The 26,063-nt window shown below is 39.2% G+C and overlaps 1 protein-coding gene and 1 pseudogene across 1 annotated transcript in view; both read left to right on the top strand.

Annotated features, from left to right (window-relative positions):
* Taf2 (TATA-box binding protein associated factor 2) overlaps positions 1–9,430 on the top strand; it is a 60,688-nt gene extending 51,258 nt beyond the window's left edge. Inside the window, exon 22 of the mRNA XM_090339319.1 lies at positions 8,072–9,430. Coding sequence (XP_090195445.1) covers positions 8,072–8,256 — 185 coding nt within the window. The 3' untranslated portion in view covers positions 8,257–9,430. The remainder of the gene's footprint in view (positions 1–8,071) is intronic.
* Positions 9,431–19,912: 10,482 nt separating this feature from the next.
* Positions 19,913–20,584, top strand: LOC150059180 (large ribosomal subunit protein eL29-like; annotated as a pseudogene).
* Positions 20,585–26,063: the final 5,479 nt, after the last annotated feature.

The raw sequence follows: 26,063 nt of genomic DNA, 5'->3' as shown, positions 1-26,063 counted from the left end.
TGCATGGGGGAGAGATCTCATTACATGCTAGTATAAAGAGAGATCTTATCTCAGAAATAACCAACACACAAAAAAGCGTTGGTCAATGGCTTAAGTGGTAGAGTGCCTACTTAGCAAATATTAGGCCTTAACAGTCAAACCTCAGTATTGTAAAAAAATAAATAACATAAAATGAGAAAAAAGAATCTTCCCTAATCATACCTTTACATATACACATACTTATATGTGCATGTGAGTATATGTGTGTCATATTAACATTAACATTTATTGTTCCCTTGCAATAAGTTTTCCAAATACATGAAAAATATGAATTCCATTAGAAGTCATAAAGTATATAATAGCCTCTACCTTTATAAAATACAAAAGTGAATCTCATATCTCCTCAGTGTTTATGATTAGTGATTCATTCTTAAAAACTGACACTAGAGGGGGCCAGGAGTGTGGTAGAATGCTTGCCTAGATGCACAAGCCCTGGGTTCGAGTCCACAACACTACATACACAGAAAAAACCAGAAATGCTGCTGTGACTCCAGTGGCAGAGACATAGCCTTTAGCACAAAGTGTCCAAGGACAGTGCTCAGGCCTTGAGTTCAAGTCCCAGGACTGGCAAAAAACAAAAATCAAAACAAAACAAAAAAAACCCTGATATTATACCCAGAAAGCATTTAACATGTCCTGTCTTTTAATTTAGTTCCTACTAATTTTGCGCAGTTTATAAAAAGTAATTAATTTCTGTCGTGTATGTACTGATCTGACTTTTTCACGTTTTTTTGTTGTTGCTTATTTTGTTCTATTACTTATAAAGAGCACATAATTCAAATAAGGAGTAAACATTGGATACAGATAAACAAAGATTGAATCTTCACGTGTTGAATTCAGGAACAGGGAGTTGTAAACAAGAAACATTAGCAGAATTTTTTTTTTTTTTTTTTTTTTTTTGCCAGTCGTGGGTCTTGAAGTCAGGGCCTGAGCACTGTCCCTTGGACTTTTCTCAAGGCTAGAACTCTACCACTTGAACCACAGCACCATTTCCAGCATTTTTTCTGTGTATTTGATATCGAGGAGTCGAACCCTGGTCTTCGTGCATGCTGTGATTTTCTTAGTGATAGTGCATGTTGACTTATATCAAAGCTGGTGTTTAACTCCTTTTGTGCTCCCAGTGTGCCAGTGTGCTTGTGTACTGCTCCATATTGCTTTAAAAATACATTCTGTTTCTTTTCGTTCTCCTTTCTTGATACTATAGCTTTCATCACATTATATGCCAAGACTGAGGAGGAAAAATGCAGGGTAGTTAAGGAATATAGGAAGGTGCCAAATTTTGGCTCTGCCTTTTTTATCATGAGGTCATAGGATAGGGTTCAGTCTGTTGGAGCTCCTTCCTCTTCATCTCTGAACTGCCCTGTCTTTTTCTTTAATGGCCAGTGGTACAGGATCAAAACCATTTTTAGGTCCTTTCAGGTATTTCAGTGATGAAGAGATGAGAATAAGGGGAAGGAGAAACAGAGGGCATTCCCTAGTGGTTCTGTGGAGGAGAAAGAAGGAGCTCCTACAGCCGCCTAGCTCTGTGTGCTGGGTTATGTAACGCCTTGTGTAATTAAGAACATAATTCTAGTACTTGATTTTTTTTTTTTTTAAGAAACACAGAGTTTGGCAGCTTTCCCTAAAGATCTTTGTTTTGAAACTCAGTATAAAAACAGACTTTGAATTTCTGTCCTTAAATTATAATGCTATATTGTAACACTGTTTTTCAGTTGTTTTCACTTTAACTGAGATCTAACGGATCCAAATAACAGATTTGCTTTCTTAATAGTATCTGTAGTTTTGTCTTCAATTTAAACACACTCATGAAATCTGAATTTCATAGAGGTATAGCAAACTGTTATCAATACTTTATTCATCAGATGGACTGAAAACTGCCCACATTAGGTTTCTTTTAAGAACTTTGTTTTATATTTGTTAAATTGACTGAAGCTGCATTTTGATCTTCAGAAAGATTTTCTGTCTGATCAGCAAATATATTTCCTTTCCATATAACACAAAATAGAGAAATTGTAGTATTTTGAACTATGTGGGTGTTTTTTTCTTCCTAAAAATCTCATGTCTAAAATAGAAATACATATTTCAAGTCACTGAAAGGGGTTTATGGTGGGTGGTGTTTCTTGGATTTGAATTTAGGACCTTGTCATTACTGTGCAAGTGCTCTACCACTAGATCCATGCTTTTAGAAATTCTACGAAATTCTAACCTTACAGTTGAGGCTGTGCTGTGTAGTGGGTCTCAAGTTCCCAGGTATCTTGTACACCCTTGAAATGATGTTAAAATTTTTCATGTAAGTATATGTGTGAAGAAGATGATGATGTGTTTTTCTTGACAGATTCTCTGTTGGTAACCTTGATACATTACAGTGAAAGTAAACTAATATATGTTCCAATTCTGTTTTGTTTTTGTTTTTTTTTATGACTCAGATGAGAAGGAAATTGTGCTTCATGTAACTTTTAGATTAGGTTACACTTGGAAAAACTTTTTCAGGAAAGATGGGGACAGGGAGTATGTATGTGTGTTTTTATGTGTTTGTTGTTGGTCTAGTTCTGGAGCTTCATCTCCCATACTGTATAACCTGGCTGTTTGCCTTAGCAGTTTCATCAAGACTGGCTCTATCCTGCTTGAGACACAGCTCTGCTTCCTGCTTTTCGGTGGTTAATTGGAGATAAAAATCTTAGGAACTTTCCTACCTAGGCTGGCTTCAAACCACAATCCTAAGATTTTAGCCTCTTGATTAGCTAGATTTATAGGTCTGAGTTACCAGCACACAGCTTGTGTTTTCTTAATAAACAGAAGCTGAGGAGCTAAAGCTAGTAGTGAACACTTAATCCACTGTCTTTGTGCACATATATGAGTATATTAATGGTGTGTATTATAGAAATAAATCTTCATAAATGTACTCCTACTTGTTTCCTTTTTTTTTTTTTTTTGGCCAGTCCTAGGGCTTGAACTCAGGACCTGAGTACTGTCCTTGGACTTTCTTAAAGCTAGAACTCTGCCACTTAAGCCACAGCAACACTTCTGGCTTTTTGCTATGTATGTGATACCAAGGAATTGAACCCAGGTCTTCGTGCATGCTAGGCAAGCACTCTACCACTAGGCTAAACTCCTGGCCCGTCCACTCATTATTTTAAAGTCAGATGATTGATAAATGCAATTATTTCTATTTTTAACTGCATTTGTTTAAATCATTGTTCAAAAAAGTCTAGATTGCAATGGAATAATCTAAACATTGTTTATCTTTTTAAATCTAAAGATTCAAGTCCATATGTTTTTCTTTTTCTTCCCTTATACCTAAAATATATTTGTTAAGCCGGGAGTGGTGGCTCGTTCCTGTAATTGTAGCTACTGAAGAGACTGAGATCTAAGGATCATGGTTCAAAGCCAGCCCAGGCAATAAAGTCTCTGAGACTCTTACCTCCAGTTAACTACTAGTGGTGATGTGGCTCAAGGGGTAGGGCTAGTAGCCTTGAGCTGAAGAGCTCAGGGGCAGTGCCCAGACCTGGAGTTCCAACCCCACAACCTACAAAATAAATAAGATATATTTGTTAAATCAGATTTTTGCTATGTAGTTTCCAAGTCTATTTTGCTAATTGTTACTAGTGGTGTAACTGAGTTTCCCTGTTGTTTCTATTAATTTATGGTTGTATCTAGGACTTGAATTAGATTCAGATTTATAGGTGGTGTTTCATCTGATCTAATGTCTGGTTGACTGTTAAATGAGGTTAACATTTATTGATATTTGGCATCTGTTAACTCAGTGAGGGTTGTAAGATGCTGACATCCAAATTTATTTATAAGATCGACTATTTCTGGGACTGGGAGTTTGATCTAATGGTAGAGTGCTTACCTAGCTCTAATGGTACAGCTAGGGTTCAATTCCTTGGTACCAATAGAAAAAGCTGCAAGTGGTCCTGTGGCTTAAGTGGTAGAGTCTACCCTTAAGAAAGTCCAAGGACAGCGCTCAGGCCCTGCATTCAAGCCCCAGGACTGGCAAAGAAAGAAGGAAAGAAAGAAAGGACGGAAGGAAGGAAAAAAGGAAGGAAAGAGGGAAGGGAGGGAGGGAGGGAAGGAGGGAGGGAAAAGAAATAGATTTTAAAGCTACATGTAAAACTCAGCTTCCAGATCATTTAGTCATTCTTCAGACAGACTTTTGCAACTTGCTACTTGGCTCTTTGCACTCAGGGGTGGGAGGTCCTTTCCTGCTCTGAAAGAAGTTTCATCATTTAACCCTAACACCTGCCAACCTATTCAAATTGCAGAAAAGCTAATAATTATTTTGGAACTTGTACTTTTCAGCAGAGTTAAGTGCCAAAAAGATGCTTTGCCAAAAAATACTTAAAATCTTTTCAAAAGTGAAACTAGCTAGGCCAGTGGCTCAAGCCTATAATTCTAGCTACTCACAAGGCTGAGATTTGAGGATTATGGTTTGAAATCAGCCCGGGCAGGAAAGTCCGTGAGACTTTCACCTCCATTAACCACCAAAAAGGCAGAAATAGAGCTGTGGCTCAAGTGGTAGCGCACTTGAGGAAAAAAAAGGTCAGGAAAAGCACCAGGTCCTGAGTTCAAGCCCCAGCACAGACACACACAGAAACAGACAGACAGACAGATAGACAGATACACATACAAGGAAATTGACTTAGGAGTCAACTTTAAGGGCACTAATGGTTAACTATGGAATAATTTGAACGCTGATAAGACAAGTAATTATAATGAACTGAAACTATATTAGAGTATTATTGTCAAACAATCCATTATTTGGAAATTATTAAATAGGAAGCTCAGTTTCAAATAGTTGAAGAGGAGTTTAGCTTGACAGAAACAGTCTTTTTTTTTTTTTTTTGCCAGTCCTGGGTCTTGAACTCAGGGCTTTCTCAAGGCTAGAGCTCTACCACTTGAGCCATAGCGCCACTTCCGTCTTTTTCTATGTATGTGGTCCCAAGGAATTGAACCCTAGCTGTACCATTAGATCTAGGTAAGCACTCTACCATTAGATCAAACTCCCAGCCCCAGAAATAGTCAATCTTATAAATAAATTTGGGGATGAAAATGTTCCTTTTTTCCTCTTTCCCTTCCATTAGATGACAACTCTATTATTTTGTAGAAAACTTTGCCTTTCTGGTTCTTTCTCCAAAATAATTCAAGTCCCTTGTTATCCTCTTTTCTTACTGGTTTTATCTTATTCTCTCTTTCTCACGCTCTCTCCCCCCTCCCCCCGCCACCACCACTCTCCCCAGTTGTAGGGCTTGAACTCAAGGCCTGGGCACTGTCCTTGGGTTTTTTTGCTCAAGGGTAGTGCTCTGCCACTTTGAGTCCAGCTCCACATCTAGGTTTTAGATGGTTATTAGAGATAAGAGTCTCACAGAGTTTCCCCTGCTGGAGCTGAGCCAAATTTGTTTTGTGTTTTTATTATTAAGCTTTTATAAGTTTCAAAAGAGCTGATATCCCATTTGTCTGTTTTTTTTTATTTGACATGTAACCTCTGATGAGTGAGTGTGAGTCAGACAAGAAGGATGGGTCTTTTAAGGTACAGGATTGGCATCTATAAATAACTTGTGATATAACCAGGCAGCTAAGGGTGTCTGAAGACGAAGAGTGCAACATAAAGCTAGAAAGGCAACTTCAGGACAAATTGTATAATTGTCAATAAAATTAGTGTAGTTTTTAGAAAACATCTGTATTGATGCCTGTTTTGGCGAAAACCATGATTTGCGGGCTGGTTTGGATCAAAATTAGTGCTGAGAAATTACATTTTTACAAAGAAAAGTAATTTGTGTTGAAGTCTATTTTAGTAAAAATTCTTTTTAAGAAAAAAGGATTAAAAAATATAGTAAAGACTCCTACATTTAAGTTACACTTCAGTAGAGCCCATAGTTTTTAAGCAGATGCCACCATCAGCCTACAGAAAGACTGACTTACTTGTGGCAGAGTTTTCAAAATGTGGATATCAGTGATGCTTCAGGCATATGGGGGCTAGTTGTCTTGTCCATTGTGTGTGATGGTTGGCAGCACCCTGGCTTTCTACCCACAAACTGCCTGAAACATTTCCTCTCTCCTATTTTGTAACCAAAAATGTCTCAGATACTGTAACCTTTCTTTTCTTTCTCTTTCTTTTTTCTTTCTTTCTTTCCTTTCTTTCTTTCTCTCTTTCTCTCTTTTTCTCTTTGTCTTTGTCTTTGTCTTTCTCTCTCTTTTTTTTTTTTTGCCAGTCCTGGGCTTGAGCTCAGGGCCTGAGCCCTGTCCTTGGACTTTCTCAAGGCTAGAGCTCTACCACTTGAGCCTCAGCACCACTTCTGGCTTTTTTCTATGTATGTGGTACCGAGGAATCGAACCCCGGTCTTCATGCATGCTAGGCAAGCACTTTAACCACTAGGCCAAACTCCCGGCCCATGTCTTTCTCTTTTTTTTCTTTTTCTTTTTCTTTTTGTTGGTCATGAGGCCTGAGCCTATACACTCAGGGCTCTTCAGCTCCACCACTTTGAGCCACCGCACCACTTCCTATTTTCTGGTTGTTAATTAGAGATGAGTCTCACAGTCTTTCATAACCAGGCTGGCTTTGAACCATGATCCTCAGATCTCAGCCTTGAGTAGCTAGGATTACAGGCATGAACCACCAACCCTCAGCTGCCGGTAAATTTTTGAGGAACAAAATTCCCAGAAGCACTACCCTGTAACTCTGTCAAGTGTAGATTAGGCTATGAGACTAACATTGGGCTCCAGATGAAATAAAAGGGTCTGAACTCTTACAGTTACAGACATGCTTGGTTATGAGAATCTTCATGATTTGGCAACCAGTTAGATCTGGAAGGGAAGGGATCTGAAGTGAGTTTGGGGCTTTTTATTTAGTTGACTGCATTGTAAAACTGTACCACTAATTGTTTTGAGGAATATGGTCTGAGGATGGCTAGGCCCATGGGTTGAGAAATAGGGAAATTTTATAACTATTAGAAATTCCTAGGCTGATGGCTAGATTTAGAAAGGACATTATAAGACATTTGATATAGGTTTCAATCAAGTACTAGGCCCAGAGAATACTTAAGGCTAAAAGAATGTTTCCTAAATCTCAATTCTTTGTGAGAGAATGGGGTGGGGGAAGAGGCGGTTTCCTAGGGTTTCTACTTAGGTCCTCACATTCTCACTCAGCTTTCTTGCTCATTGTTAGTACTCTACAACTTTAGCCATATCTTCAATCTGTTTTTTTTTTTTTGCTGGATAATTGGAGATGGAGAATTCTGCCAGAACTCAGCCTCCTGAATAGCTAGGATTACAGGTGTGAACCACCAGTACCTGGCTAATATTTGTGTATTAATTAATAGTTCCTTAAGTGACATGAATAAAATGACTCAGTCCCTTTCTCCCCAGATATACATTAGGACAGAACTGTATATGAATAAAGTATATTTTAGCTGTTAGAATATATATAATCATTATTTCTTCTTCTGTGTGTATGTGTGCGTGTGCATGCGTATGTGTGTGTATACATGCGTGGGCATGCATGCGCATGCATGCTGGCCTTGGGTCTTGAACTCAGGACTTGGGTACTGTCCCTGAGCTTCAAGGCTAGTGCTTTACCACTGAGCCACAGTTCCACTTCTTGCTTTTTTTTGGGTGGTTACTAGAGATAATCTCACAAATTTTCTTGCATGGGCTGGCTTTGAACCACAATCTTCAGATCTCAGCCTCCTGAGTAGCTAGGATTGTAGACATGAGTCACAGGCACCCAGCTTATTGTTTCTTCTTAAAACTTACAAATTATTAATAATGTTCAAGAGATAATTTAGCAGCACACTGGCATATATCATAATTGCGTAGATTTTTTTAAGAAGTAAAATATCCAATTCTTCACCAAAATGTTGAAAATTCTGTGAAACTAGGGTCTGTGTGTCTTATGCAAATACTTCTTCATTCCTAGAAGTAATAAACACTTAGAAATTCCTCTTTCCTTAATATTGTTATCAGCCTCCTTTTTCTTGAGTTTTCCTTCCCTTATTACCAACAGGAATTCACATGGCTATTTTTCATCTTGAAGGTAAAGAACAATCCTCTTTGGAGATGAGTATGCATTCTGCGGTAGCCGCTCCTCTCTCAGTGTTTGCTAAGGAATCTGCATCCTCCAAACACAATGACCACCATCACCATCACCACCATGAACATAAGAAAAAGAAGAAGAAGCACAAGCATAAGCATAAACACAAGCACAAAACCCAGACTTAAAGTGAGAGCAAAGACAAGGACAAGGAGCCCTCACTTTCTCCAGCGCTGCTGATGCCAAATGCCCATTCTTTCTCTGAGACTTGAAAAGGGACAAAGAGCCCTTTCCCTCTGTGTTCAGAAGGTACAGGCTGCAGCTTTGTCCTGAAGAATGACAAAGGGGGAAATTGAGAATCCACTGAAGTTCTAGACACTTGACTTATATATACAATTGAGATCTACTTAGGAAAAATTGCATCTTATGGTTTTGGATACACTGTTTTATCCCTTGTTTTCTGTTTAATACATACCCACACACAGAGCAAACTTCTTTTACAAAAAGCCCTCATTTTCACTGGCAGTCCCATTGACATCATGTTCTCTATGTGTACTGCCAAAGTCAATTAGGTTTGAAAGCCTTTGATGGATATTATGGGACAAACTTGTGCTTCAAACAGTAGTAACTGCCAGATCTGTGGTGTAACCACTGTTCCCATTGAAATATTGTATCACATTACGTGGAACTACTAAAAAAAAGGAGGCTTTCTATAGGACAATTCCTCTTCCACTATTTTTTGTGTTGTCCATAGGTTAGAATCATTTATGAACAAAGAATATGCTATAGTTCCCTCTTCCTAAATTACCAAAGTTTTTGGAACAAGTTAGTTTTTAACAAAAAAAAGTTGAAGGGATTATCTTCTGATTACACGTTCAACCATTATGATATTGGAATCTAGCAAAACAACCATATCCAAAATTGTTGTCAAATCAAGATGCTTCTGTTACTGTTTCGTATTTACCTCCATATAATGAGTAGTTCACATGTAAAATATGTTTGCCTACTGTGACAGTTTATACACCCAACAAGTATTCTTTTCTAAAATTCTGTACGAAGTAAGTTTATTATATGCTGTTTGTTAACTTGAAGCAGCTAGTTTGATCTTCACGCTAGTCTCAAGCATCTTAAAAACACATAGGAAATGTTTTGATTTTATAGTTTGTATTGTGTATTTTTTAATTTTTATTTCTACCATGTTACCATGTTCTTTATTGCTTGAGAATGTTTTTCACATCTCTTCAATTTTTAATCATTTTCCTTAGTTTAAAAAAAGTTGACAAAATTTGTGTTCAAAAATAGATTCTCAAAAAGGAATCCAATAACATTGGACTTTTAATCTACATTTAATTGTATTTAGCTTGTTTGATAAATAATTTTTAAGCAGATCACTTTGCTTTGGTATCATTGTGTTTTGTTACCTTTCTGTGTGCGTGTGCGTGCATGCGTGTGTGTGTGTGTGTGTAGAATATAGCAGTTCAAAAGTTTTCAGAGATTTGTAACAGGTGGCATTTGAGCTGGCCGCACCAGCATTGATGGTTTTCATAGTCAGAGATGGGGTAAAGGTCTCAGCCAAACAAACAGTATTATCAGCACAAAGAGAATATGATCAGAGGTTGAAGGGTCTGAATGAAGATCCAATTATTTGAATGTAGGCTGAAATTATTTCTGGAAAGTGGAATATTTTGTACTACAGTATGTAGTGATCCCTTATACAAAACTGTCTACTTGGAGAATACTAAAGACACTTAATCAAAATAGTTCTGTTTTGTTGGGCACAGTGGTTCACTCCTATAATCCTAGCTATTTATGAGGCTGATATCCAAAAACCAAGGTTCTGACCTGAGACTCTTATCTCCAGTTAACCTCTAGAAAATGGAAGGTGGGGCTTGGTTCAAGGATAAGGTGGTAGCCTTGAGCTGAAGAGCTCAGGGACAGCGCTCAGGCAGAGTTCAAGCCCCATGTCCCACCCAAAAAAAAAAAAAAAATCTGTTTTTCCGGAAAAGAATAGAGTAATAACCAGCTATAATTTAAAAGCCAGCTAAAACAGACTTACATAGCAAACATTATACAAGGAGTGAATATTGGTACCACTTTCAGGCTATATTTCGTATATCTACATATTACAATTAGGAAGACCATTTTACGCTATAGGACATATAAAAGAAGATATTGGATGCATTTGGCTGAAATTTGTTTATACCAAGTATGTGTTTTTCTTAGGGGTGAGCCCTGAAGGTTGGACTCTGCTTGCGGATCTCCTTGCGTATGACCTTGAATTGCATGGATGTTTACTTGCTATAGAAAATAATATTCATATTCCTTGCCAAGCACACAGGAAAGCCTGACTGACTTGGCAGGTAAATGGAGTAAGACGTTTCTAATTTCAGATAGTTAATTACTTTCATAGTTAAAGGTTCTTGATGGACATATCAAAAGGTATGACACCAAAACCAAAAGGGCCAAATCAGTGTAGTGTGAGTGGTAGGTAAAATTTATATATGTACCTATAAAATTTATGTACATTATTTGCAGATTGGTTATTCCTCTTAGATGTTTCCTGGGAGGAGCCTTTTTTATGGTGAGCTCTAGATAGCAGATGATTCAGAATAGTATTTAGTAAGGTTTTTGCTTGTTGATGTTGGCTTATTTCTTTTTTTTTCTTGGTCCCAGTGCTTAAGACAACTCTACCACTTGAGCCACAGCTCTGTCTTCTGGCTTTTTGGCTAGTTTATGAGCTGGGAGTTTCACAGACTCCTGCCAGTACTGGCACTGAATCTCAATCCTTAGATCTCAGCTTCCTGAGTAATTAGGATTACAGGCGTGAGCCACCAGCACTCAGCAGTATAGCCATAACTTTTGAAACTAGGAATCCCAAACCATTGGATTATGGTGACCTCCTAATTTTTCTATTAAAGAATTTATTAACATTGATTTTTTTTACATCATATTTCAAATGACATGTTTAACAAACAAGTGTTCAGGAAGGGAATCTCTATATACAATCACTGGCACTTAGTTTTTAGAACATAATCAAAATTAGGCTAAGGGTTTGTATATCATAGGTACATATTAATTTATGAAATAAAACATTATGTCTATAGAGTCATAGGTTTTTATGTCTATGTAGTTCTGTTTATATTTCTAATACCATGTCCATAGCATTGGGTATGCAAATATTGAGTCCTCTCTCTTGTACTGTTTGGATCTAATAGCCACATATTAAGGATACCATGCGCCTTTTGTTCCTTTGGTCTTGACTTGTCTCACTCAACATGATTTGCTCTAGATTCATCCACTTCCCTGCGAATGCCATTACTTTATTTTGTCTGTTGGCTATGTAGAATTTTGCCAGTCCTAGGGCTTGAGCACAAGTCCTGGGCACTGTCCTTGCATTTTCTGAAAACTAGTGCTCTATCACTTGAGCCAGAGCACCATGCCTGGCTTTTACTGTGTATGTGGTACCAAGGAATCGAACCTAGGGCTTTGTGCGTGCTGGGCAAGCACTCTACCACTAAGCCACACTCCTAGCCCCACTCTTAATATTTTTATTTATTTATTTATTTATTGCCAGAGCTGGGGCTTAAACTTGGGGCCTGGCCACTATCCTTGAGCTTTCTCAAGTCTAGCACTCTGCCGCTTGAGCCACAGCACCACTTTTGGCCTTTTCTGTGTATGTGGTACCAAGGAATCGAACCCAGGGCTTCATGCATACTAGGCAAGCACTCTACCACTAGGTAGGCCACGCTCCTGGCCCCTCTCAATATTTTTAAATTCTCTTTCTAAATTTGGTTTGCCTAGTACTTTGTTGAGAAATTGCTAATTTATGTTTGTTATGGTTTGGGTAGCTTTTCCCCCCAATAAACTCATATGTCAGATAGTGACAGGATAGAGAAGTGATTGGGTGATGGGATTCTGGGCATATTAACTTCACTATTAGATAATCCATTGATGAGTATATAATAGAATAGACTTTAGTTGGGGCCTGATTAGAAGAAGATGATCATACTCTGACCCCTTTCTGTCTCTGTCTTCCTGTCAGCATTGAGGTGAGCTACCTTATGTAACCCTGTGTGCTCCTTACTGTGTGATAGTCTGCCTCATATGCCCAGAAGAAGCAGTGCCAAAGCCACCATCGACCAAAACTTACAAAAAAATCTTTGCTTAAGCTAATTCTTGCAAATCTTTTGTCACAGGGACAGAACGTTATCTAATAAAATGGGAGATGTCAGGCTACCACTAGACATGGATGCTACCACTAGCATCCAAGACGATGCTGCACTTTTCTCTCTGATTTATTTTTACTTTTTATTGTTATACTTTAGGTGATGTTCACAGGGATTGCAGTTACATAAGTCAGGCAATGAGTACGTTTCTTTTTGGACAATGTCACCTCTCCCTCTTCTCTTCCCTATGCTGTACTTTTCAATGAGAGCATGATTGCACATGTTAGATTCTTTGTGTAGCTCTTTTTTTTTTTTGCCAGTCCTGGGCTTAAGCTCAGGGCCTGAGCACTGTCCTTGGACTTTGGACTTTCTCAAGGCTAGAGCTCTACACTTGAGCCTCAGCACCACTTCTGGCTTTTTTCTATGTATGTGGTACCGAGGAATCGAACTCGGGTCTTCATGCATGCTAGGCAAGCACTTTAACCACTAGGCCAAACTCCCGGCCTCTTTGTGTAACTCTTATCCTACACGTTTCCCAGGCATGTGACACTTTTGATTAAAAGCCCATAGCATGCTCAGTACTTGGAATAATCAGAGTCCTTATCCTCAAATGCCACCTTAGCAGTGAGCACTGCTTCAGTTGAGATCTATCGTCCTCTCTTCTTCACATCTTCACATGCTCATTTGTCTCTCTCAGGTTATAACACAAGAGATTACACAATTTCATTAAGGTTATATAAATGATTTCTATTCCAAAATTTAAAACCAGTTGTTAGCCCTGTCTTCACTGAGGCAAGCAGTCTGGATATTGCTCCAAGGTACAGCCTCATCATTAAAGGTAATTTTATACACTGTTTTTTTTTGTTTGTTTTGTTTGTTTTGGTTCATTTGTTTGTTTGCCAGTCTTGGGGCTTGAATTCAGGGCCTGAGCACTGTTCTTGGGGTTTCTCAAGGCTAGAGCTCTACCACCTGAGCCACAGCATCACTTCCAGCTTTTTCCATGTATAGTGTACCAAAGAATCTAACCTGGGTCTTCGTGCATGCTAGGCAAGCACTTTACTACTAGGCCAAAGTCTCAGGTTCTATACACTTTTTGTGGGGGGATGGGATGTTTTTCCTGCTCAGTTCTGAGATTTGTTAGGGGCAGTTTTTGTCCCTTATCATAAAGGTGCTATCAGTCTGTTCTGTCTTCCCTAGAATCCCACAGTGTTTGTAAAGTGACTGCAGAGAGGATGGCCTAGAGAAAAGGCAAAGACATCATCCAGGCAAGAACACCAAGGTTTTCCTCTGCCTTTAGTAAATACCTGGGCCAACATGGTGCGTTTCAGCAAAAAGCAGCTTTTCAGCACCCCAAGGACCTTGAAGAAGCCTCCATTTTAAGTTTCCTTTACATAGTTCCATCATTCGTGGTTAGCTACTACCTTTTGCTAGGTGCTGCTGACACAGGTGGTTGAGTGCCCATCATCACACCATCTGTCAGGAAGGCCTAGTTATAAGAAAGTCATTGAGGCCTGTGCTGGGGAAAGTGGTCTCCTGTTCCAGGTGTATTTATCCATCATTCTAACTTTCTTGGAATCCAGGAGTGTTATAAAGTGACTACTCCTGTCCTCACAATGGCTCAGAGCAAAGGACCCAGAAACAAAGTCCATGTTGCCCAGCTGTTATCCTACTTTCAGATAATTAGTGGGCCCAAATACAAAGTCAGTGGTTCTCAGGAAAAGCAATTTAAGTATTTGTTACACTTCTCTGGCTACCCCACTAAATAATGATCAGGAAGAAGGATTTAGTTAGACTAATCTGAGTGAGTGAACTGGGGGTATATTTAGAAGACATCCCCATTATGTAATAAACTTTCTTTTTATGTGATTGGGGGATCATGGGGCTTGAACTCTGAGCCTGGGTGCTGTCCCTGAGCTTTTCAGCTCAAGGCTACCACCCTACCCCTTGAGTCACAGTGCCACTTCTGGTTTTCTAGTGGTTAGTTGGAGATAACAGTCTCTTGGTCTTCAGTGCATGGGCTGGCTTTGAACCGCAATCCTCAGAACTCAGCCCCCCGAGTAGCTAGGATTACAGGTGTGAACCACCGCACCTGGCTGCAATAAACTTTCTAGTTCTTTGGGGCTTCCAGAGTCTCTGGGCAGCATCCTCTAGAGTAACATAAGTCTTTGTGTTTTTCTTCTTAATGAAATTTGTATTGTTATTATATAGGTGATATACAGGGGGGTTACAGTTATACTAGTCAGATAAAGAGTATATTTCTTTTTGGAGAATGTTACCACTTCTCTATCTCCAAGTGTTACCCTCCTATCTCCGTTTAGAGTAGCATGGTTTTAAATAAGCAGTCCAGTCTTTGCCTGGACTACTACCCCTCTCCCAAAGTCCTGCCTAGCATGGAAACTCCATTCAAATACCTGCTCTGACAACACATGGGTTTTCCAGGTTCCTACCAGTCAGCGAATCACACAACCATTTACCCACCCACCCACCTATCTACCCACCCACCTACCTACTCACGAAACAACCAACCAGCTAAGCAACCAACCACTTTTGGTTGTCCTCAGGATGATAGCAGTCAGAATGAATCCTATTCTCTGCATGACCTGTGCTCTCTGTGCTTCTTAGGTATTATTGTATCCCTCAGTTACTCTGATGTGATTGGCTTGGTTAGATGAACTCCGCTGCATGTTCCTGTAAGTGACTTCCTCATTTTGATTGGTGTGGTAACCCCAAGTTTGCCTGCCAAGGTGGAGGTTCACGTGCAGGATTTTACATGAAGGAACATCATAGAACCCATACTATTTCATTTTCCTGAACTCAAGCCTTCAGAGGGCTGGCTTGTACCAGATGTTTGAGGTAACGTGAGGGTTAGCTTTTACCAGTATAGTTGAGAAACAAGGACTGAGCCCAACAAATTTAGATGAGTCAATGTTTGAAAAACTTCTGTTATTTCTTAAGATAAACTTTCACACCAAAACATGTTTCTTGGATGTGTGAACCGCCCTTCCCATTTGATGATGAGTCACTGAGGTCAGAGGTGATGTTCTTGGTCTAATTGTGAGGCTAACTCTCCCTTAACCATTAAGCTCCCAGCAAGTCACTGTTTGGCACTTAACATGGGCTGTTTTTATTGACTTGGACGTGAAAACAAGTGGTGACTATCAGTCATAGATGAAGAATGGATGTGGAGAAACAGGGAACCTGGAGTCCACGTCCTAACTCTTCAAGTGTCTTGGGTTATAGCCAGAAAAAAAATGTAGCCAACCTCACCGGGGCCATTGTCTTTGAAAAATAGGAAATGATTAGATTGTTTCAAGGTGCTTTGGCAGTTGCTAAACTCTTAGGATTATTCTGTTATAACTATGTAGTATATATGTAGAGAAAAATCTAGATTATAAAACCTTTATGTTTTAAATTTAGACATTCTTGGTTGATTTTATTTGAATTTCAAAAGACATTTCAGCCTCCGACCATCTGCACATATTCTGAACATCTGGGCAAGATCCTATGTAGTTCACTCTTCACAAATGAAAGTTTTCAATTTACTGTTAACTGGGTTTGTTGTTGTTGTTGTTTTTAATCTCTTTGGTCAGAATCATCCTCACTCCTGCATGAGTTCCCAGTGGCTCTTTCACTGTCGCCACAATCATCAAGGTCACATGGAGTCAACAGGGGTCATTAGATTCAGTGGATAATATCCGACCTTTTCCTTGAAGGAAGCTAGTTCTCATAGTATTGTGCATGCGAGTAGCAATGATAGGAAATAGAGGAACCTGAAACTAACGAGACATTTTAGGACAGACCATATGGAGAGTTACATCCTCTATTTCAGCTGTAGGTTTCCTTTAACTTCTTTTTGTGATTTGTTGTTGTTGTTTTGACACTAGCTTCTAACTCAGGGCTTTCTGCAAGTTAATTGGTGATAAGAGTCTCCTGGACTTTCTTGCTTAGACTGGCTTCAAACTGGGATCTTTAGGTCTCAGCCTCCTGACTAGCCAGAATTACAGGCATGAGCCACAGATGCTTGGCTATGAAGATTTTTAATTCCATGAACTTTAAAAATATCTGGGTTCTGCCTATGGACAAGAGATTTCTTTTGTCCTTGAAATCTAGTCTTTATAGTTATATCCACGAAAGAGAGTAAGGTCAAGATTGAATCTGCAATTCCAAATGCCAGTCTAGTCACATCTAATGAGAGAAAAATAGGAAAAGGGAGGAGATTCTGTAAAATCCCATTGCACTTAAATTTTGCCTTTTACTTTGAGACTAATAGGTCTATTCTAATTCCTCCATGTTAAGTTCTTACATGAAATGATGATGCTAGGTTAGTTTTTTGCTAGTTGGTTGTTGTTTAAATTGTTATTAAATGTTAATACTTGGCAAGAGAAAAGTTAATCATCATTGCATTTTCCAGGTTTAGAATCCACGACTGTCAATGTTTTATAGACAAAGCTTGTGTTTTTGTGGGGCTTTTCTGTTCTTTCACCCTCTGGGAGGAAACAAAGTCAATCAGATTCTGCTCATTTTATGGTTGAGCAAAACAGTCTCGGCAGCATGTGTTCTACATTTCTATTAATGTAGTACAGCGGGTCCTGGCATTGATTAAAGATCTGCTTTCCAGACACCTCTGTGCACAGTGATTCTATGAAGTTATTATTGCATGAAGTTAGGAAACATCACATATTCCTTACACCTTACAAAGATGGACCTCAGTCCTTTCATGCGGTAGAGGGGGCGGAGATGGGGAGCGTGGTCCTGTAAATGTTGTGCTTTTAATTAGTAATGGTTAGTGAAGAATAGAGATGTCTGTTTTCCTGGCAAAAGCTTCTAACGTCTTCTGAGGATCTTGCTTTGAGGGGATAGTTCACACATCAGGTTTTGATTTCCCACACAGTTATTTTCCATTCTGAGAGGAGCCAACTATTATCCTTTAAGGTCAGTATTTAGTTTCCATGCTTAATTGGACAATCGAGCTTCATGGCTATTTATCTATTAACTACAAAGTTGTCTGTTAAATGCAGATGTGTTTTTGCTGCAGTTGGAAGTAATGCCTAGTGTGCCTGAAGACTAAACTCTGAAAGTTGGCCTTTTCTTATTTCTTATTCCAGAAAGTCCTGCAAGGACTCCATTCAAGGCTCACCTTAGCATATCTGTGAAAGAAAATAAAATGAATCTTGTGTGCACAAAAGAATTCAAAACACATTGTTCAGCACTAACATGGAGCTGTAAGAAAGAAAGGTCTGTGTGTGTGTGTGTGTGTGTGTGTGTGTGTGTGTGTGTAGGAGTGTGAGTATGACAGTACTGGGACTTAAACTCAGAGCCTGGGCACTATCCCTTAGCTTTTTCCACTCAAGGTTTTATCTCTACCATTTGAGCCACAGCTCTACTCTCAGCTTTTTGCTTCTTAATTGAGGATAAGAATCTTACAGATTTTTTGTATGGGTTGACTTCGAGCCTTTTGAGTAGCTAGTATCCAAGCCTGAACCATCAGTGCCCAAATATTGATATGCAAAGGAATGTGTCCCAAGTTCTGACTCCTAATCCGGATTCCTCAGTGGAGTCCCTATCTAAATTCCCTAATATCTCTCCTATCTGCTTTTCATTTCTGAATCTCAATTTGAGGGGAGTCAATTCGACTTGATCAAGAAAAAAAACTTACTCTTGTTTACTATTAATTATTATTCCATAAACAATAGTGTTTATTTTGGAATTCAGATGAGAAAAAGAGAATAAGACCTCTACAGAAATGTGAGATCTCCAGATTCATTCTCCAGTGAAACAACCATAATTATTAAAAGTGGCTAAACAAACAACACAAAAACCCTGCCACTTCAGCTCTTCAGAAGATCTCTCAATGTATACAGAAAGTGTAGAAATATTTATTCAACAGGAGCTGACTATACCAGATCAACGAAAGTCCGTGGCACCCAAACTATGAAGCTGATACCGGCAGAATATGTCTGACTCACTAGCCTCTCAGTCACAGAGCATAGTAAGGTGACAGATAAACTCACTATTTCCCAGTGACTACGGTAAAGAGGACAGAGGGTCCTCCCTGCATCCATCCCTAGTCATCAGGCCTAAGCTTTTCCTCAGCCACCTCTGTGCATGCCACCCATGAAGCAGATGAGCTACTCCAACAGAGGAGGACACTGCCCTCATTCAGCAGAACAGAGAATCCTGCTGTTCTTCTCCAAAGAAAGAGTGAGGGGCTGGGAATGTGCCCTAGTGGTAAAGTGCTTGACTGGCATGCACATAGCCCTGGGTTTTATTCCTCAGTACCACATACACAGAAAAGGCTGGAAGTGGTGCCATGGCTCAAGTGTGAGCACTAGCCTTGAGAAAGCCCAATGCTCAGGCTCTGAGTTCAAGCCCCAGGAGTGTCAGAGAAAGGGGGCGGTGGAGGGAGAAAATAAGGGTGACGTTCCAAGTGTTCTGAATGAAACAATGAGATTTAGTAGTAAGAAGTAAATGGAGGGCTAGTAGTGAAACTCAAGCTTTAGACCTCAGATTAGTTCTGACATTCTACGTGTCAGTTCCAAAGACAGAAAGGAAGTGAAGGATAGAGAAAGGACATTTATTATATGACAGCACTTCAGTTCATCTTCAGACATGCTATTGGTTTAAATAAAAGAAACTAGGGGCAAGGGAAGAAAGGCCTGCATCATTATTAGACAGTCCCATCATAGGTATGTCACAGTGGTCACAGTGGGGTTGTCTGATAGCTCATTGGCTCAATTTGGTCTAATGGGGCCTGGTGGACCATTACCTCAGTCTTTGTTCATTTAGAGGGAGCAATATTTTTTCCCATGAGATTATTCCTCCTTTAGGTACATCTCCATCATTATGCACAATTTGCAGTCCAATTTGGTGGACCTGGGGTGCCCAAAGTGTTCTGCATTTCCTTAAGGGTAGCTATTATTCCTTGTAATAAAGATATCAAATAGCCCTGTCTTTTCTGAGACCCAAGGTGATGACAAAGTGACTGCAGAAAGAATGGCTTAGAGAAAAGATGAATGCAAAGTAGACACCAGGATGCCAAACTTTTTCTCTTGCTTTCAATTAATTCAGTGACCCAAGTAAGGAGTCACTGCTTTCCAGAAAAATTAGTTTTTAAGCACATATTAAAGTAGCTCTATGGGGCCGGGAGTTTGGCCTAGTGGTTAAAGTGCTTGCCTAGCATGCATGAAGACCCGGGTTCGATTCCTCGGTACCACATACATAGAAAAAAGCCGGAAGTGGTGCTGAGGCTCAAGTGGTAGAGCTCTAGCCTTGAGAAAGTCCAAGGACAGTGCTCAGGCCCTGAGCCCAAGCTCAGGACTGGCAAAAATAAATAAATAAATAAATAAATAAAGTAGCTCTACATGAACAGTAAGTTTAACTATACATCTCACATACTAGATAGAATCACTATAAAGATAGAATGCTTGCCTAGCAAACATAAGACCTGGAGTTCAAACCAAACATACCTTCCTTGAATTTAATTACATGGAATTGTGGAGCAATTTATGTCTTAGGGAATTGTGGCAAAGATGAGGACAATCAGGTAATCAGTGATACCTAAGAGCTGGGTGTAATGTAACAGAAGTGACAACTAAAACAGATCAGGGAGAGATAAGATACAAGGTGCTTTCTAAAGCCACTGGCTTTTGATCAGCTCCTGCGGGTTGGCGGTTCAGACATGGCCAAGTCCAAGAACCACACTATGCACAACCAGTCCAGGAAATGACACAGAAATGGCATTAAGAAACCCAGTTCGAGGGCCGGGAGTTTGGCCTAGTGGTTAAAGTGCTTGCCTAGCATGCATGAAGACCCGGGTTCGATTCCTCGGTACCACATACATAGAAAAAAGCCGGAAGTGGTGCTCAGGCTCAAGTGGTAGAGCTCTAGCCTTGAGAAAGTCCAAGGACAGTGCTCAGGCCCTGAGCTCAAGCCCAGGACTGGCAAAAAAAAAAAAAAAAAAAGAAACCCAGTTCGCAAAGATATGAGTCTCTGGAGGTGTTGGACTCCCAAGTTTCTGAGGAACATGCGTTTTGCTAAGAAGCACAAGAAGGGCTTTAAAAAGATGCAGGCCAACGATGCCAAGGCCATGAGCGCATGGGGCCAAGGCTGTCAAACCCTGGTGAAGCCCAAAATAGTGAGCAGCAAACACAAGCTCCCCGAGCAAGCCACCCGCAAGCTTTAGTGACTCGCCTACATCGCCCACCCCAAGCTGGGGAAACGCAGTGTTGCCTACATTGCTAAGGACTGCAGGCTCACATGGCCCAAGGCCATGGCCAAGGCCCAGGCTCCAGCTCAGGCTCAGGCCCCAGCCCCTAAAGGTGCCCAGGGCCCTGTGAAGGCTCCACAATGAAGACTTCTGTCTGCCAGTGTGAGGACAGGACTGCTGTGGCTCCCTGGCTGCCATCTTCAGGGAGACCAGTGGCTGGTGTCATTTCTGCCAAGAAATCTGAGGCAGGGTCTAGAAGGAAAAAAAAATAAAAATAAAGCCACTGGCTTGTTTATTTTTATTTTATTTCATTTTATTTTTTGTGCTGGTTCTGAGACTTGAACTCAAGACCTGAGTGCTTCCCCTCATCTTCATTGCTCAAGGCTTGAGCCACAGCTCCATGTTCAGGTTTTTTTTTTTGATAGTCAATTGGGCTCTTCTGTCTGGGCTGACTTCAAACTGGGATCCTCAGATCTCAGCCTCCTGAGTAGCTAGGACTGCAGGTGTTGGCCACTGATGCCCAGCAACACTCATGATTTTTTTTTTAATTGTTAAACTGTCAATATTGACAAAAGAGACTTGAAACATAGCAAAAAATTAGTACAGATAAAGAGGGATGGTTTAAATGACAAAAAATTCCCTCTTGATCTGTAGCAACAGCTATCAATAGAAAATGAAGGTGCAATATTTATAAACATATATGTACCTAACTGAAGCTGAAAATCTTGAAGAAAGAATTGAAGGCAGGGCTTTGGGTTGGGGCAGGGGGGTTAATGGCAGAGTGCTTGCCTAGCATTCATAAGGCCCTGGGTTCAATCCTTACTACTACAAAAGGAAAACAGCTTGGAGGAACAATGCAACAGTAATAGTTGAAGACATGAACAAGTTACTTTTGACAATTTTTAGACCCTGTATGCAGAATATCAGTCAGTGGGGGGAGAAACTTGATTAACATTATAAACCATGTAGAGCTAACCAACATCTTTCGACTATCCTACCCAACAAAAATAGAATATGTACTCTTTTGTCAGCAAGATAGACTATTTTATGTGTTAGGCATAAAACCTCAGTAGTTAATGAAGATTAAAATAATACAACATATATCCTGTGAATATAGTAGAATGAAATTGGAATTCAATAACCATAAATCTGGAAAATTCACAAATAGTAATTTAATAATACACACCTAAGTAACCAATAAGCCAATGATAAAAGCACAAGGGAAATTGAATAAAACCATTAAAATTACACATATTAAAACTATATAACAAAACTATAAAATAAAAATATGGAAAAGAAATTTTGCATCTGTAAACAGCTACATAAAAGAATGATTGAAATCACCTTAGTTTCTGACTAAAAATGCTAGAGACAGAAAAACAAACTAAATCCAAATAAAACATTAACAAGGAAGTGAATATCGGAGCAGAAATTATTGCTATGAAAGGCAGGGAAAATTGACAAAATTAAAGTTGGTTCTTTGAGAAAATCAACAAAATCTCAAGCTACATTGACCAAGAAAAATAAGAGCAGAAATAAATCTGTAGGATTTACCAACACACAAAAAAATAACTGGAATACTATGAACTACTCTGTACAACAAATCAAATAAACTAGAAAAATGGACAGATTCCTAGAAAGACACAAACTACCAAACTGATCCAAAAGCAACAAAAATTTGAATAGATGATAATAAAAGATTGAACTAGGAACTAGCGATAAAAACTACACCCATGTGCACACACACACACACCCCACAATATACAACATACCAGATAATTTCACAGGTAAACATTTAAAGAGGAACTAATTACCTATATTTAAAAACTCTCCAAAATAGAAGAGGGAGCTGGACGCTGGTGGCTCACACCTGTAATTGTAGCAACTCAAGAGGCTGAGATCTGAGAATCACAGTTTCAAAGCCAGCCTGAACGGGAAAGGCCATGAGACTCTTGTCTCCAATACCACCAGAAAACTGGAAGTAGAGCTGTGGCTCAAAGTGGTAAAATGATAGCCTTGAATAAAAAGAGCTTAGGAACAACACTAGGCCCTGAGTTCAGGCGCCAGAACAGGCAATAAATAAACAAATAAATAACAAGAAATCAAGGATAACAGTTCAGAAATAAGTGCTTACATTTACAGGCAATTGAGGTATTAAGACACCTCAATGGGAAATGAACACTTTTATCAGCAAATAGTACAGAAACCACTGGCTAACTACATACAAGTTAAAGAACTGGATCTCTACCTCCTGCTTCACATAAAAAGTGACTTAGGTTGGATCAAAAACTCATTGTAAGAGCTACAACTATAAAACTCCTAAAAGGAAACACAATTTTAAATGTCTGTGACCTTGATTTGACAATTAGAAAATGAGAATGGAATACACAAATTGGACATGAAAATTTAAAACTTACTTCAAAGGACACCAAAAAGGAAAAACCCATACAAAATTAGAAGGAAATAATATAAAAAGGATTGTATCTGGAATATTAAAAAACCCTCCTAGAACATCATAGTAATATATAATATATAAGTATATATATATCCCAATAATAGAAGTATCTAAGTAGACATTTTCCCAAAGGTGACATGAATGGCCAGTAATTATGCAACGATGCTCAATATCATTAACTATTTGGAGCTGCAAGTCAAAACTATAAAGAAATAACAGCACTTCATATTTACTGAGATGGCTAAAGGGCAAATAATACCATGTACTCACAAAAGTACAGAAATATTGGAGCCCTTCCACACTGTAGAGATGCAAAAATGTTGCAGCTTTTTTTGGACAGTAAGTTTTTCCATTTATCGAAAGATTGAACATAGAATTATATGAACTAACAATAATAATCCTAGGTATTATAAATAAGAGAAATGAAATTTTCTACAGTCAAAAACCTATACACATAGGCCTAGCAGTAGAGTGCTTACTTAGCATGCACGAAGACCCAGATTTGATTCCTCGGTACCACAGATGTAGAAAAAGGCGGAAGTGTACTGTGGCTCTAAAGTGAGAGTGTTCTAACCTTGAGAAAGCCCAAGGCTAGTGCTCGGGCCCAAAGTTCAATTTGTAACAAGTCTATCAACTGATTTGAGTGACTTGTATATGTATATGAATATTTTATTCAGTTATATATGTGAATATACATGTATGTATCCATACATGTGTATTCAGTACATATATTAAAGTTCATTGTTTAATACATGTATTGTGTGTTATGCGAATATAACCCAAGTAGTAAGCAGTGTGAAGGAATGCTAAGACACATGCCTGTCAGATGGCAGAGCCAATCTTGAGAAGCTTGAGAAGGCTATGTGTCACAAATTAGAAATAGAACCTTACTTACATGGAGTGTGAGAGAGTTTTAGTGGAGAAGCAATAAGACTGGGACTTGTAGAAATCTTCAGAGAATGTTAAGTGATTGCATGAAGGATCATGAAAGTTAGGGGTGTGAAGCAGTGCACAATAAAGCACGTGCAAATGTTCACCTACTTTCCAATGACTTTACTTGCATCTTTTCCTCTTGCTATGTGGAAAATCTCGTCTTTGATTTATTATCTGCTCCTGTCCCAGCAGACAAACTTATTTTTTGACCTTGAAATGAAGCCAGTTGGAATCATCAGCAGGTTGCTTGGGCTCTGGGATTGCACCAGAATTGCTTTTCGCCTCAAGGAGAGAGACTACTGGAAATTTACTGGTCTCAGACCATTGTTATACAAAATTGGATGAGGTTTTAACTGTCTTTCAATGCAAGAAGATGAAATTTCATAACTATAAATGAAGCTTTATCTGCCAAATATGTCCTTATGATTTGACCTTTATCCATATTTATTTAAAATGAACAGCATTGGTCTGCTATTCTTAAGCCAATTTTCCTTCCTTCCTTCCTTCCTTCCTTTCATTTTTGTTAATATGTATGTAGCACTGGGGTTTGAACTCATGGCTAAGCACTTGTTAGGCTGGCAGTTTAGCATTTGAACCATATTTCCAGCCCTGCTTTTGTTGGAGAAGGAGTCTAATAAACTTTTCCACCCATGCTGGTCTCAAACTGCAGTCCTCCAGATCAGGGCTGAGTTGCTAGAGTTATTGGCGCGAGACCGAGAAGCTAGCCACAGTTCTGTTTGTCACAGCTTCATCTGAGCTTAATCGGTTGAACAGTGGTGATGCAGTGATGCTGCTCTAGTTTTATAGTTTCTACTATCAAGAAACAGTTCTTTAGGGCTCCACTACAATGTGGTAAGAAAAAATATGGACATATACAGTACTCATTTAAGTGTAATCATTTTGCACTGAGCAGTGAAGATAATACTAGAGATATGAAGGTAAGATGGGACAGTTTTGGTTTGTTAAAAGGGATGGGGTGGGGAGTTTGGCCTAGTGGTAGAGTGCTTGCCTAGCATGCACGAATACCCGGGTTTGATTCCTCGGTACCACATACATAGAAAAAAGCCGGAAGTGGTGCTGAGGTTAAAGTGGTAGAGCTCTAGCCTTGAAAACAAACCCAAGGACAGTGCTCAGGCCCTGAGCCCAAGCCCAAGATTGGCCAAAAAAAAAAAAAAAAAAAAGGAACAGGCAATCCTAGAATCTGAGTATTTCAACAGAGGTGTTACATTAGAATGCCCTTGCTTGATGACAGGAGAGTAATTGAAGGTGGGCAGGAAGAAAGACTTATCAATGAGGATTTTTTAAAATCCATGTGTGTGTGTGTGTGTGTGTGTGTGTGTGTGTGTGTGTGTGTGTGTGTCTTCAACTGGAAATGAGAGTCTCATAGACTTTTCTTCCTGGGCAGGCTTTGAATCACAATCCTCAGATTTCAGTCTCCTAAGTAGCTTGGATGACAGATGTGAGCCACTGGCGCCCAGCTCACACACTGAGGGCTTTCCATGGAAGTAATCTAGACTTCAAGGAAACATGGGTGAAGCAGAAACACACACACACACACACACACACACACACACATACACACACACACACACACTTTCTCCTTTTCATGTGAGACATGTATCTTTAACAGTAAATATATAAAAATGTGTTTTAAAGACAACAGATCAGTGATACGTGTTTTAATGGGGAATTTCAAATACAAGAAAACAAGCTAATGTCAAAGTCAAGGAACTGACTGGATTTTAGAAGGGAGATGTCAGTCTCCAGACCCCGTTAAGCAAAGGACTCAAAATATGGCATTTCTCACACTGTCAGTCTTCTTGTCTTTGTGCTGACCTTTTTCCTTCTTGTTGCAGACAGAACTTATTTCTTGTAGTTGAGATGGAATGGATGTTAAGTACTCTTAGATACACCGGTTCCCAGATTAACAACCTCAGGACAAAAGTCTTTTCTTGGATTTTTTAATAAACAAATTTTAAAAGAAGATCTCTGGCTATATAATGCCTATTCAGGCCTTTGAATATAAAGAGAATTTGGTCTTGGATAAGCCAATGGCTGGAAAACTAGATTTGTTTAATAGCCTTTTTAGATGTTTATGGTCTTGATACTACATCAAAACTGAATAAATGGTTGCCTTATAAAGGACAGACACAATGTAGAATCTGAAGCTGTAGCAACCAATTACTTGTACTCTGAGACTATGAGCAGAGCTACAACCACTTAGTCCAGAATAAA

The sequence above is a fragment of the Megascapheus bottae genome, chromosome 9 (assembly GCF_031878675.1).
Source record: "Megascapheus bottae isolate mThoBot1 chromosome 9, mThoBot2.hap1, whole genome shotgun sequence".
Taxonomy (NCBI): Eukaryota; Metazoa; Chordata; class Mammalia; order Rodentia; family Geomyidae; genus Megascapheus; species Megascapheus bottae.
This window is presented reverse-complemented; position numbering and strand designations above follow the sequence as displayed.